General features: G+C 37.2%; 1 protein-coding gene across 3 annotated transcripts; it reads left to right on the forward strand.

Annotated features, from left to right (window-relative positions):
* Positions 1 to 5,536: 5,536 nt before the first annotated feature.
* Positions 5,537 to 10,582, forward strand: LOC139983312 (uncharacterized). 3 transcript variants are annotated; one of them, XM_071996775.1, is made up of 4 exons: positions 5,537 to 5,946; positions 5,981 to 6,135; positions 8,523 to 8,623; positions 9,488 to 10,582. In XM_071996775.1, the coding sequence occupies exons 2-4, from the start codon at positions 6,044 to 6,046 to the stop codon at positions 9,688 to 9,690; spliced, it is 396 nt and encodes a 131-aa protein (XP_071852876.1). In that variant the 5' UTR covers positions 5,537 to 5,946; positions 5,981 to 6,043; the 3' UTR covers positions 9,691 to 10,582. The 3 variants fall into 3 exon arrangements, with proteins under 3 accessions (XP_071852876.1, XP_071852877.1, XP_071852875.1); XM_071996776.1 differs by lacking the exon at positions 5,537 to 5,946 and having other exon boundaries at positions 5,968 to 6,369; XM_071996774.1 differs by lacking the exon at positions 5,537 to 5,946 and having other exon boundaries at positions 5,968 to 6,135.
* The last annotated feature ends 4,096 nt before the right edge of the window (positions 10,583 to 14,678 follow it).

Here is a 14,678-nt window from a genome sequence, read left to right on the forward strand (position 1 = left end):
TAGCTTGAAATTGTTATCAATAAATCTGCTCACTAAAATTTCGTACCGTAGAGCATCTCTCAACCCTGCGGCGGGCCGGACTGTGGCCCTCGGGCCGTAGGTTGGACAACCCTGAAATAAGGCATCTGTTTTTTGTAACTTGTTTATCGGTTTTCATTCCTCATCAAATATTATATATATATATATATATATATATATATAGCCTATATATATATAGCCTATATATATATATATATAAATAAATATATATAGGCTATATATATATATATATATATATATATATATATATATATATATATATATATATATATGTATATATATATAGGCCTAATATAGATATATATCTAGATATATTTTGGTTAACTTATTTTTCATTTTCGTTCTCAAATAAGCGTTATGGAAAGTTTTGTGACTATTTCAGAGAAGGCGAAATTTAGGGATCGAATTTCCGTCCGTTTGGTGAGAATGACATAGTCATAGCACTGTAGCACAATGGGATGCCAAATCCTGTTTGTAAAAGAGAGACTTTACCAATGTTAGATATAAAACAAAGTTCACCAGATTACCGTGTTTGTTCAGTTCAGTGTTCCTAGCTTATCTTGAAAGCATGTAAACAAAACAGTGATATCATTGCCTGCGAATGGATAATAACTGATCATAAACAATCATAAATTTTGCTCTCAAATCTAAAAGTAACACGCGATTCCTTTGAATACATAATGACCTATGATTCACCTGATAGGTTATCTTTCAATTGATTTCGTTAACACAGTCACTTTGAAACTGCAAAGTCCATGTACAACAAAAATGTACAAAAAGCCATGGTTAAGGAAGTATCACATGCTTATGACATTTAGAAGACAAAAAGTTTTTCGAACTTTGTAGACTTCACCTGCAAGTGAGGGATTATGTCCAACTAGGCTAGGCGAATAAATATAGCCCTAACTACAGAGAATAAATTTACAACTACTAGTGTTCCACTAGTCTCAACTAATTATATAGCACTCTGCCTCAAGATAGGCGCTAATTAACCATCCAAACGTATATATATATATATATATATATATATATATATATATATATATATAGGTATATATAGGTATATATAGGTAAAGCTTCAACAATCACAAACAAGTAGGTCTAGGGTGCTTTCTGATCTTAACTGGATAATACAGTATAAAGAACAAACAAACATGCTTGTATGGCCCCAAATGAGGAGGTTTACATTGTCAAAAACTGTGTTAACAGACTTCACTCTATTTTCTTTCAGTTTATATTTAACCATGTGTCTTCTTTTGTCTCAAATTTTTAGAAATAATAGAGAAATATTCCCATGCAGCTTGTCACAGGCATGAAAGAGAAAAGCTAATGGGCAAATTGATGAATGGAGCAACGAATGCGGGTGGGACCAAACTTGGAGAGGTATCAAATACAAAAGCAGAGACGTAAACCAGAACTTATTGTTAACGAATCATCATTTTCAATAATCTACATTTCAAATACTTTCTTTTAAATAACAATCAAATTTTCTACTTCAGAATTGAATGCATCATGGTATGTATTTTCATCATGTATTTTCAACATTGCATTAAAGTTAAGCTGGAACACTTTCCAGACCAACGTCAAAGCAGTAGACTTAAAAAACCGTAATATTTGTTGGCAATATCTAACAATGGTATGACACGAAGGACATTAATGTAATTTTTCACTTTGATTAGGTTTTTGTCTGCACTGAAGTACGTCTCTTTACTGCTGTGTTAAATAAATGTATTTCATGTATAATTAGGTTGTCTTGTGGGTCTAACTTTGTATAATTTGGACTTTCAAGGTATGTATACGCTCTTGCTATGATTAATATGTTGCAATGATGTTATCGATTTTATATCGTTTCCCACAGTTTTGTTTTTCATTTACATGTTAAGGTAATGTATATAAAGAGGACTGCCTGTGGGACTAAATTAAGATAATGTTGACCTTCAAAGTAGTTGCTCTAATACCAATAACGTTATAACCATTTTGTTTTATTCGTCGGTCGTTAAGTCTTTCTTGTAATAGAGATCGTTACCTCGGGGTTTCGAAAACAGAAAATTGAGGGGAAAGCGAAAACTCTCTTTCTGGGTCTTGTATGTCATTGAATGTAGACAAAAAGTATGTAAAAGCAAAGAAAACCCTTGTTATACTTCTTATCAATTGTTTTTCATAACATATACTTATCGAAAGTTTCTTTTTGGGCAAGGCTAATAGTTGGGTCTGATGAAATAGTTGTTTTGTACAGATGTTTTGTGATTTTGTTTCATTTAATCAAAGCATCTGGTCAGCGTACATTTGGCAAGACTTACAACTGTAATACCTACTATAGATAATCTAACATTTTGCTACCTAGTAACATATAAAACATGTGTAGATCTTGAAAATGAGTAACATTTTTTCTAAAATCATGGGGAAGATAAAAAGACAAACTTTTGTAGGACCATGTGATAGCGAGACCACAACTCATTAACCCTGTCACTGTTGGTATATAAAGTATTGACATGAGGGGTGTGCAGTGGCGTATCTACGGGGGGAGGGGGGCACGGGGGCACGTGCCCCCTTCCACGACAAAGCCGTTACCCTCTAGGTGCCCCCCTCCCCCTAGAGGAAAATTGGCCCAACTTTTGACATTTTGATCACCAAACATCGCCCTTTCCAGGCAAGTCCAGCGCCGCAGCCCTTTACCCTCGCAAGTTGCATCTATATACCTTCCCGAAGGGAGAGAAAAAGCCTTGTGTCTATGCTTATCTAGCATAGCGTCATCAGTTTTGAATTTTTTTTTTAAACTTCCTCATGATTGAGTAGCCAAAGTGCCAAACGGCCGCGTTAATACAGCCAGTGTCCGATTGTCGTTGAAGTCCGTCTCGTTGAAGAGTTGGTACTTTAGGTAAGCAGCATTTGCCCCAAATATTCATGAACAGAACAACAAAGGTTCGGTTCCTAAGGCTAAGATACACATGAGAATATTCAGACTTGCCTAGTCATGAAAGCAGCTGAATTGAGAGAAAATAATCCAGGGTGTGGTAACTAGTACAAATATAAAGCAGTTATGTTTGCTTTTAATCAGTTTTAACACTTAGCTTCATGCGTAGTTTATTAACACATGTAAAACAGGAGAATCCAAACAAAGAAATAAAAAGGATGTTCAGACTTTCGGAGATATGTACCAAATATTCATCCTGTCTGATTCGGAAATTACTACTCTCATGTGAAAGTGAATGAACAAAACATTCAGACCATTGGTAATTTTTTAAAAGGTATTGTCTCTCCAGAGGAAATTGAAGTGCTAACGACGAATTTTGCACATGAACGTCAGTAGGTTCGATTCTCGAAGAAGTGGGGAGGGGGTGACGTCATTGCGGTCACGGCACATAGAGTACAAAAACTCTATGGCCCCTACAGGCCCCCGATTGCAGGAAATGGGCCGTTTTGATGTACACTGAAACTGATTATATATTGTAATCTCATGTTCTCGAAATATGAACTGTGAGAAATGGTTTTCTGAGAAAAGCATTTTTCTAACTGCCGAAGAGGGATGACCACTCTTCGCGGAACTTTTTGCTAGAAAAATTTGTGACCCCCAGGGAAAGTTTGTGACCCCCAATACCCCCCTTCTCGAAAAATCCTGGCTACGCCATTGGGGGTGTGAAATAAGTAATACGTTATCATGTTAGCCCTTGTTAGCCAATGTTATTTTATCCGCATGTTATGTTTAATTTGAACTGGATTTGTTTGCCGGTATTCTATTTAAATAAACTCTTTTAAAGTTTAAGGAATATATTTCTCTGTGCTGGCTTGTATCAATTAAAGTGACAATGTATTCTTCTAACTCATAATGACGTATGTAAACAATCCCACAGCCCATGTAAATGACTCATGGTGGATACAAGCCAACAGCCGATGAATACCCCGTCCATGCCTAGTAAAGAGCTCCTGAATACTCATCATAAGCCCAATATGAAGCTTTGGTGAGGATATTTAGGACCACCACTGGCCCCGTGTTCTACACTGTGTTTTCTCTAAATGGATGATGTTAGGGTTAGGACGAAAGGCCACTATGGTCCTAAGCAGGGACTCCATTCAGATAAATTGGGCAGTCCTTCGGAGACCTGTTTTCCATCCTTGATACAAATTTGGCAACCCAGAAATGGCACACCAGGTAGCCCGATGTGGGACTGTCAAACAATTATTGGTCTGGTACGAGCGTTGAAGATATGGAAGTTGGAATAAGTTGAGTAGGGTAGGTCAATTCAAGCGCTCGGGGGAAAAGAGAGCGTTGGTTAAACTGTAAACATTATTAACTCTTATGTCCTTCATGTAAAGTTCCAGTTTTATGTTCAGACCAGATGATCGCGCGTGAGTTAAATTTCTATACTGCTGATTTGGACTTTCACGTGCAATGCTTTATATTATTTGCCTGACAGACTATTAACATGTTGAAAGAGATGCAAAGATTTCTGTAAAGGTTTTGAATGTGGTTGCATATAGTTGGTAGGAATATTTAATGTTTTCCTTCATGTGTGGCTCTCGTTCGGTTTGTGCCATTTGTGGCGAATGCAATCTTAATAGCATATCATAAAAACGCCATTGGTAGTTTGGTTAAGTTGTGTCACAGGCTGAAGTGTATTTTTTTTTATCATTTAGCTTCATACAAAGTGAGTCTCTTTATTTTATCTGTTGTTGAAGTTATTTTTAACCATGTTATCCATTACCATTTCAAAGTAATGATTAAAACAGAGACTTTGAGTTGCTTCATATACTAAGTGTTAAGATAATGGTTTGATAAAGGCTAATTTGTTATGATATGTCATTACCGTTATGAAAAAACTAATACAGTGATTTGACATACGTTGAACTTCGTGTGCTAGTGTTCATATTCTTCAACCTATTTTAAAGGTAATTAGTGTTAATAATTCACAGGTACAAATGATTGGTAGTAACAGTGCATGAGTATCTGGCTCACCATAGTTAAGATAAAACAATTTCATGTGGCGCTGTTGATATTTACTCAACGTCTGCTTAGAAGCTGCATCCTGTGTCGTATTGTAATGTGACATCGTGACTTCAAGTCCTTAAAATGCATACTAAATTACAAACACTGCAGCATGACTAAAAGTATATCTGTTAACAGCTGTATGATGATTCTTAATTAAATAAAAAGTTATTAATTGTAGAGTCAATATCAGGAAACAGTTCTGTACTGCATATTTAATTCTAACAAATAGTCACAGTATTCATTTCTGCAAACCTTTGAAGTATTTTCTTTATTGGTATTTATGTTTTCTGGTGCAATTCTGATGGCACACCAGATTACGTAGGAACTGCAACTAATCTCTTCGCAGTAGAGTGTTATAAACTAGTATGAGTTTTGCACTTATTTATAAAACTGGGTATCATTTGTACACAGAGGTAACTTAGATGGGATGACAAACAAGAAAGTAATGATCAGGCTTTTTAAAGGATTATTTGGTTACTGGAGAATTATACGCAAACCACATCATGATACTTTAAAGGCGATATCGCTCGTAGACTTTTTTTTGAGGGCGCTGGCATTATCGAGGTTTCAGCGAGGTTTAATGGGACCCCTAAAACTCACGTGACCTCGGTGGCAAATTTAGATCAGTGAATAGCACAGGCAAGCGTATGCGTAACAAGCCCGTACCCATGCACACATAATGTTATAGCACAGCATTTCAGATTATTGTACTGTTTACCGCAAAGGATTTTCGTACGCGATAGTTTGTTGTTTGTGTGCCTTTTGAGTAAAGAATACTGTACGATTTTCGTACAAATACATTCGATTAGACTAGAGTATAGTGACAATCATGGAAAAGGGATCAGGGCAAGGAGAATCGGGCGAAAGAAAACGACCTTATCCTGGAACGAGCGTATAGGTTCAAGTGGAGGAAAGCCATTGTTGCATGGACCTGCCAAAAACAGCAGTGCAAAGGAACAACAGCGACGAAGAGATGCCACGAAGATCTATCTTCTACGTTCCTACGTAAACTGGCAAATGGAGAAAGAACTCTACAAACATGTCCACGATTTGACTTCTGTTAGCAACGCAGATTTCGCAGAACATTTGCTTCAGGATCACACAAAAAGGTAATGATTTGCTAAGCTAGGCTAAAACTGTATAGGGTAATACTAGTACATAGTAGTACTACAGGGTATTGTCCTAGGTAACTGTCAGTATTGCGAAGTACAGAAAACTGCAAAGTTCGGACACCCCTAAGAAATACACGATTTCACCATGATAACCTACAAGCGAAAGCCAATATCACTAAAAACTAGGAAGCTACAGTTATTTCCTCTCCAAAATGACCCGTGCGCAAGTATGTACGTACATATCTGTCAATAAAATGAAGATAGTTTTGGGGGTATTTTAAGGCTTAGGTGTTCGAACTTCGCAGTGTCTATGCTATTGTATTTGTAACATACATGATTTGATGAGCCTAGGCTTTGTAACTAGGCCTATCATTCATTATTTTTCCAATGGACCTAGCGTATGCTAACCTTATCATACTTATCCTAGCACAAAATAGCAGTAAGTTGTATTACTGAGTCATCATCATCACTGTTTGTGAATGCTTGTCATGAGGATACTGTATAGGCCGTATCTTACGACTAGTCGTAACAGTTATAAACTATTCTTACGACAAAGGCAAATTCAAGTGCAGTAAATAAAGCAACTGTGCATGTAGTAGAGGTAACCCTAAACATAACCCTAACCCTAACCGGAAGTTATTGTTACTCATCGTCGTAAAATTAGTACTCCTAATCATAAAAATAGCAACTGCCCATGCGTAGTCGGAAATTATTCTTACGACTAGTTGTAAGAATAGCCACTTTGTACTGTATACAGTTAAAAATTAAAATATCCTTCCTAAAGAAGACTGACAGGGACTGGGGGTCTTTAGTTTCACTCCTCATATTTATGCCATGGAAAGCTGGGCCTTCTCATCACCAAAAAGTAAACTGTTTTTGCCTCAACAAATTGATGGAAATATATTTTCTAACCACTAGGCCTAGGTGATCTGTTCATCCCCACCCCCTCCAGGTTCTAAATTGTTATCAGCTGTCCTTGTTTGAAGAATAATTCTTGTGAATGAGCATTTGAAAGAAAAGCCTCACCTATGCCCAGTCATAATTAACTGGGCAATATAACATAGGACTAAGGCCTATAGTATTAGTAATAAGTATCAGAATTTAGTGTTCATAGTAACTGTATTCCCTAATTTTGTAATATACACCAGTGAGGAAGGCCTACTGTGCTGTACAAGTACAACCACATGGACCTGCAATTTTTCCTATAAAAATAATGCATCTACATAAATAATTTAGAATCACGCCTAACTGATTCACATGTTTTCACACCGCTGCGTATGCAACTAGACCTTAGGTTTTTCTAAGGTCAGCCACAGCCAGCATATATGCAATCAAGTTTTAATGGTTCATTTGGGCAACAGGGTGTTATACTGTTATCTACTGACTGTCTGTCCAATATTCCAGCAATCATGTGTACATGTCTGTGTTTGGGATTTTTGAAGGAACCCAACTGCTATGCAAGAAGTTAGGTAAATTAGCCTCACAAATTGAGGGACCATAGTACATATAGCTATACCTATATAAACCTTTATATAGCCATGCCTGGGGGTAAGAAAGTACCAGTTTTTTTTTGCGTGTAGGCCTGATGCTCATACTTTATGATGCTGTGCTAAGTTATCATATTTTTTATATATAGTCAGTATATACTATGCTTGTTTTTGTTCAGCTTCTTGTGAATGATCTGATGTTTAGTGTTCAAAAATTATAATATCTATTAAATTTGGTGGCCGAAACTATCTCTTGTGGAGAGTAATCTAGTGTTAAATTAATGGTAGTCTGAAATCAAGCTATTCATGTAAACAGGAATTTTTCACAATGGTGGGCTTATGTCATGGTGTAAGCTACAGTAGCATCTCAATTCTCACTCATGAAACCAACTGCTCACATAAACAGGAAGTTTACACAGTAGGTAAATAATGAGTGTACATCAAACTCTCATCAAAAGACTGGACATCTTTTAGCGATATGAAACCAATCAGTTCACTAGACAGGAAGTTTACATAGTAAATTTTACATTGACATGTGAGCTCAAGTTGTTGGGCAAGCAGTTGGGCAACACAAAATTATCCTTACAATTCTTGAAAGGTACCGCGGTTTATGGATATGTTGAAGAAGAGTATGAAAGAATATCTCATCCTTATCTGGGTTTAAATCAATGTGGGTTAACAATATGTTATTATTGAAATATGCCTAAGTGTTTGTTTGTTACTTTTCTCTTTCATATTTTTTCTTGGGTAGGTATGATAAAAACATGTATGTTTGTAATGATTTGGTCATTACCATTTACCAGATTCATTATGCATACAATTAAGCTTGGGGTGTACAGTAAAATTACTATTTCAGTTATATGATTTACGGACAATTTTTTTGGTTTCATTGTATAGGTTTCAAATGCATCTTTTCCGGAAAGATGCTGAAAGTCAAACAGAGGCATTCTCAGCAGCTGTCACCACAGAAAGATCAGTTGACACTCAGAAAGGAGAAGGTAAATTTATATGTTTATCCTTGCATGAATTACAGACTGGAAGAGCAGTGCTAATCTTATCTGATCTGATGTGATCAGAAAAATAATACAATTTCATTCTCATTTAATTCCAAAAGAAAAGAAAAAAATGGTAGCATATTGCTCATCCACTAAAAAGCATACATGTGTATGAAAATTTATAAAAGTAAGTGGGCCTGATATTATCAGGATCTTCTTTAGAGGCAAACTGACTAGTAACAGTAAATTCAAGAGACACAATAGAGCCTGGAACAGAGAGGACATGGTGAACACAAAGAAAGAAGTTAATGGTGTATTGAACAAAAGGAGTCAGTGAAAGCAGAGGTATTTAGATAAACTGTGGAGTACAAAGCAAGGATTAAGTAAGGAGAGAGGGCGAATAAACTATAGCAGAATACAGAGATGGAGCAGGATAAAGTTAGTCATGTCCTTCCTGTATATTGAGCCTATTCAGTTGAATGGTGCTAGGGCATTCCGTCCGCTCTCTCTATCTCTGCTGTGGTGTACTATGTCTGAGATGGTTAGTCTACGAATTCAGTTACCTGTTGGGACATGTCTTTAATGGTATGATTGGGCAGCTGAAAGTGTTCCCCTACTGGAGTCTCCATTTTCATGGTATTGACTTGTGACTAGAACTGCTTCTTGAGGGTGGTCTTGGTTTCACCAACATACTTGTAACTTCAATGTCCTCTAAACTCAATGACACCATTTAAATTGAAATATCAGTTTCCAGTGCTGCATAAGTGTGATAAGTTCTAAACAAAAGGTATATTTTTAGTCACAGCCATAGAAGCTATAGCAGGATACTTGCAATCTAGTAACTCTTGTTTTATGTAATCTCTACAGATACTCCTGATCCAGTTACTTCAACACCTCTCAAGAAGCCATCTGCCAATGTTCTGTCCAATGTTACCAGTAGGATTAGATATGGAGCAGCATGGGAGAAAAACCTCAGACTATACGAATACACATTGCCACATTTACATGATCCTGAACAAAAGAGATCATGCATATGGCAGGGGCAAGCACTTTTCCCAGACTTTTGTTGACAGGTTGTGCGACATTCACAAACGTTGGATTAGCAGCTAATGATACATCTGCATCACCAGATTGAGATAAATTGCTTTCGTCCATTTTGTTCGATAGTAGCTATGACTGTGAATCAGGAGCTTGGCCACCCTCTAAGTCAAGGTGGGCAAGGTTGGGGAAATTCAATCAAGGAGTAACAATCAGAGAATGGCCAGCTTTATATTATTGTATATAGGCCTACACGCACAGCGTGTATGAATATCTGTATCGGTTTATTTATACTGGTGTTCATTTCCGTTGCCAGGAGGGGATATGATTTGAACGTGGGGGAGGGTGTGGGGGGTGGGGAGGGGGTCCCATTTGAAGTGTCCAAACGATGCTAATCTTTACATCTATCTTCTTGAATCACATGTACCCCTATCGACACGATCAATCAGTCCTGTCTCTCACCTCCTCTCATGCACTGGTGTATTTATTTCCTGGCAAGATAACAGTTAGGCATAGTAAGGGTCAGAGGTCATCACAACTTAAAGAGTTGTGCGAGTCCCTGTGGTCTCTTACATCCTGGTAACAGTAGAGAGAAGAAGCCTAATAGATCAGAAACCATAATCATCTTCTGTTGTGTCTTATTTTCCAGCATCCTTGAAACATTATATCCTTCCCCTCTGATTTGTTGATGTCATAAAGCTGTATTTATGTTGTGCATTATTTAATTCCAGTATTTAGATTGTATATTCTTCTTGTGTATTTGACAGTATCCCAGTGATCTCCATTTTTCTGCTCTTGGTTTTTTTCTCTCTGTACTTTCATATCATATCTATCTCTACCCCTAGCCTCCATCTCCACATTTTCTTTACTTTCTTCCTCCATCCCTTCATCTGTCTTTCACGCTTTCTTTCTTGACCTCTTTCCTCCCCCTCTGTTTACCCTGTATGTTTTAGTTTGCCGACTCCCCCCCCCCCCGCATCTCACCCCCAAAAAAGTTCACAAGGTTGACAAGTCTCCCCGTGCTAGTCCCAAGCTATACACCCTTTTTGTGGTGACCGTTCAATATACTTGCGGATCAAATGGAAAGCCCCACCCCCCCACCCCTTACTTCCCAGTGTCATGAATCGGCAAATGGAAGATTATTCGGAGTTGTTCGTGATGGTTCAATGATCTTATAGTCAGGCATAGGCCTATATGGTTCTCTTTGTCCTTCATTGCCGTCGAAGTTTGAAATGAATTAATCGTGCTAGGAACTTCCGGGCAATGTTTAATTTTCTGTGGCAAGAAAAAAAGCTTCCCCCCAGTCTCTCCTGGTTGACTATATAGAGCCCGTACGCCTATATGGTCACACAATAGTATAGATAAGTATGATCCATGCAGACATCTAGTATATATTTTTTTAAATTCAATCCAATTTCAGTTAAAGTTTCGAGTTGTAATTCGAGTCAGTCGTGATGAGGTGCCCCATGGTGGAGCTGGGTAACCCACCCCAACCCCGTTGCCGACTTCTTGGCATTTCGTTGGGAGCCGTTCGGAACAAGAAGCAGGATAGTCAATTCTGGGAGTACAGTACGCTGGAAAGCAATAAACTGACGTGATTTAGAAAAAAAAAGTTTTTTGCTTTGACGGCCGATGCTCAGCGAGACACTTTTCAATGGAAATAACTATTAGTTTATTGTTCATGTACTTATTCCCTTTTTGCCAATCCTTTCTAAAGAGGGTGGAGCCGCCCCTTATGGCAACGTATTTTCCTTTCCTTTTCCGTTCAAGTTTCGTTATTTTTTAATTCGGGTCAAAGGGGTGCAAGGACAGGGTTTACGTGCACCGGTTAGGAGGACGGGGTGCAGCTAGGGCAAGTGCTCTGTGATCGCCTAAAGGGCCCGTTGCCAGGAGTCCAAAAATAATTAAATATACATATTTATCTGTATATGGTATATGACATAAAATGCTTTGTCTTTCCCTCCTGATATATAACTAAAATTTATATATAAAATACAATGTAAGCTGTGACTCAGTCTATGTATAATTAATACCTAAATTGGCTGAAATACCAATTGTTCACACATGACGGACTTGACTTTACGTTTGATACCCAATAGTTTGTAATCACTTCAGTCAATTTTTTCACTCATTCGCGTTTGTCTTTTTGTGACACCAGTCAGCGTGAATCAGACATAAAGTTCATAACTATTAGTTTCTTGAGCTGTTTCTTGACTTCGACTGCTCACCATGTAGGCCTAAAAGAGTAAAAGCAGGGAACTGCTAGAGTAGCAGCTCCCTGGTCGAACTATTACGCCTGATGCAAAGCTCGACCGTAACCTATACTGTACAGCCCATTAGTTGTGAAAAGTTCTGAACGTAAAACAAAGCACTGAGTTTTGTATCACACAACACACACGAAAACGCGGCGTAATACCGCATACTACTGACCAGGGAGTTGTTCCATAACAACTCCCTGTACTGCCACAGACAAGAAACTATGCAGGAATTTCGCCAAGGCCACCGTTCAAGTAACCGAACCCGTTTATTGCTTACTAGCCGTAAATACGGGATTGCTGAGAAATTACGAGACAACAGCGACGATCCGATAGAGGGTAGTATTGATATTATTTTTGAATCGTGTGGTGTGAAGGACAGAATTTACGAGGAAATTACGAGCGATCCCACCTTTAATGTTCGAAGTGAGTTCGTTCTGTTTATCCATTCTGTTCACCCAAATATGTTTATTATATTCTGAAGCTAATGTTAATACTAACCTTCTACTCAAATTCTGACATTGCGTCCTCATTGACCAATCAGTCAGACCTGCATTTATCAACCATACTTTGTTAGTAACTTTCATATGTACTCGTTTCAAGACTGGCGAAGCTACCCCACCACCAATAATCACTGGCAATGGCCATTTGTTGCTCTTGGGGCCATACCTGACACATTCTACTTACTTTGATGTGGTTACCAATGAAAGCTGATCTAGTTTAGCTTTTAGGTGACTTTAAAATTGCTCTGGCAGCCACACCCACCACAGCCGGTTTGCCAGTCGTCTGGTTTCATATACAGGAATGCACTGTGAAACATGTGATGTACAAGGCAATTGGTTACCTTCCCAGCTAACCAAACCCTCTGGGCTCCCGTTTTAATTATCTGAGAAAAAATCATGATTTCTGCTTTAAGGTTTTACAAAATTTAAATTACATATTTGTGATGTATCAATTTCACGATTAGAACACATTGAGTTGCTTTGACAATTGTGTATTACCTGGATTCCTGGGTACTGAAAACAATTTGTTTTAAGGTTGATGATTCTATTGTGTATTGTCTGCAACTTCGTTTTGTATAACTATTAGTATTCTTAAACCTGAAGGAAATCAAAATGTTCCCGTAGCTCAAATGAAAAAACAAATGAAGTGAAACCAAAACCGAGGAACTACTTGGAAAACATAAACAATGATTTGTATGAAATGCTATTATTAGGGTAAAACCACATCGTAGGTGAACATTTTAAGGTAAAACAATGATGCGCTGTTCCCTCAAAGGGTCTATGAAATGTACTTAGGAGGAAAGAATCGAATCGAGAGTGAATGAACACTTCAAAGTTAATGAAAGACAGATCTTAGTTAAAAGAAAAACAGAAAAGGATATAGCAATGATCTTAGTAGGAGTTACATATTATATCTAGGCGGAATGCATGTCATCTTATTCCGAATCGAATTATTGTCACCACTATCAAATGTGAGTCTCTCAGTGCGTGCAACAGTTGTGAGTCATTTCGGTTATAATGCCGCAAGTCCTGGGGAAAAAAAGTTGTCTATGTCACTGGGAATTTTTAATTACACAAATATAATTGCGAATACATACTCTGTAAAATATTTGCACATGATGCACATCCAATTGCTATTGTGCTTATGTTCTAGTATCTTCCCTATTTCAATCGTCTGCTTCGAGAACTATAACCATGAGAGTTTTGTTTCAAGTTCAGTGACTATGGATTGTCTTACTTTGATGAGTAATGACCAAAACTGGAAATTCGAGGACATCGTTCTCTACCTCAACAGAATAGTCGTTGATGACCGCTTTCAAGGAAGTTTTGAACTGTTAAGTAACTATTCCCTACACATATCGAATACGTCGATAGAACATGACGGAAGATATACATGTACAAATTCAGCGGGAGACTCTTCTGTCCATCAGTTAATTATACACGGTTTGTATTCATAATGGCATTTATCTTGTAGAAAGTAGCATTCCGCTTGACTACCAGCATTATACGTTTCAGGAAATAAAACTAGTTATGGTTATTGTTTGAAGCATTATATACTTTGTAGGAGAGACTACAGTCTGTAGTATTAAATCAGATTGCAATCATGTTAAAAAACATATTTGTGAAATATGTATTTTTGTGCGTAATGTTGTCTTTTCGCTTCATTAGTATGTGAACATTGGTAAAATTACTATGTCCTTTTTTATTTAAACGTTTGTATTAAATTCATGGGTTCTGTTAATTTAATGCTGCAGCAAATTTTTAATGCTTTCAAAAACCTCAAAATGGAAAAATCAAATAACTATCAACCCCCTACGTTGGCATCCATTTTTCTACGACGAGCACCCTATTCGAAGTCAAATATCATATGATTCGATCAAAAGATACAGTCTCTTGAAATGCACTTGCATTACTACCTAAACAGGTTTGATTTTCATAAGATGCGACTTAATTAATATATATATTTACATATTTATAAATAAATGCATATATATATATATATATATATATATATATATATATACATTTTTTATAATACATTTTTTTATACACTTGCGAACGCCCTAAGTAACAGTTACACAAACCATGAATAAACAATATGTCATAAAAAAAATATATCTCTTTCCCAATGAACATGTACTAACAATATGTCAGGTCATTCACAATTGTTTCTTTAGTTCGGTATGTTGTTTTTCTGGTCCTGGTACAGAAGATGCTTCATTCCATAACGTATGGAAGCCGCACTGACATAAGATGTATGAC

This window comes from Apostichopus japonicus, chromosome 16 (genome assembly GCF_037975245.1).
Source record: "Apostichopus japonicus isolate 1M-3 chromosome 16, ASM3797524v1, whole genome shotgun sequence".
In the NCBI taxonomy this organism is placed as follows: Eukaryota; Metazoa; Echinodermata; class Holothuroidea; order Aspidochirotida; family Stichopodidae; genus Apostichopus; species Apostichopus japonicus.

Bases quoted from the DNA above. Each gene is read 5' to 3' on its own strand.
- LOC139983312 (XM_071996775.1), top strand. From the start codon at position 6,044: ATGGAGAAAGAACTCTACAAACATGTCCACGATTTGACTTCTGTTAGC. The intron at 6,136-8,522 runs GTAATGATTTGC...TTCATTGTATAG, and splicing joins CTTCAGGATCACACAAAAAG to GTTTCAAATGCATCTTTTCC. The intron at 8,624-9,487 runs GTAAATTTATAT...TAATCTCTACAG, and splicing joins TGACACTCAGAAAGGAGAAG to ATACTCCTGATCCAGTTACT.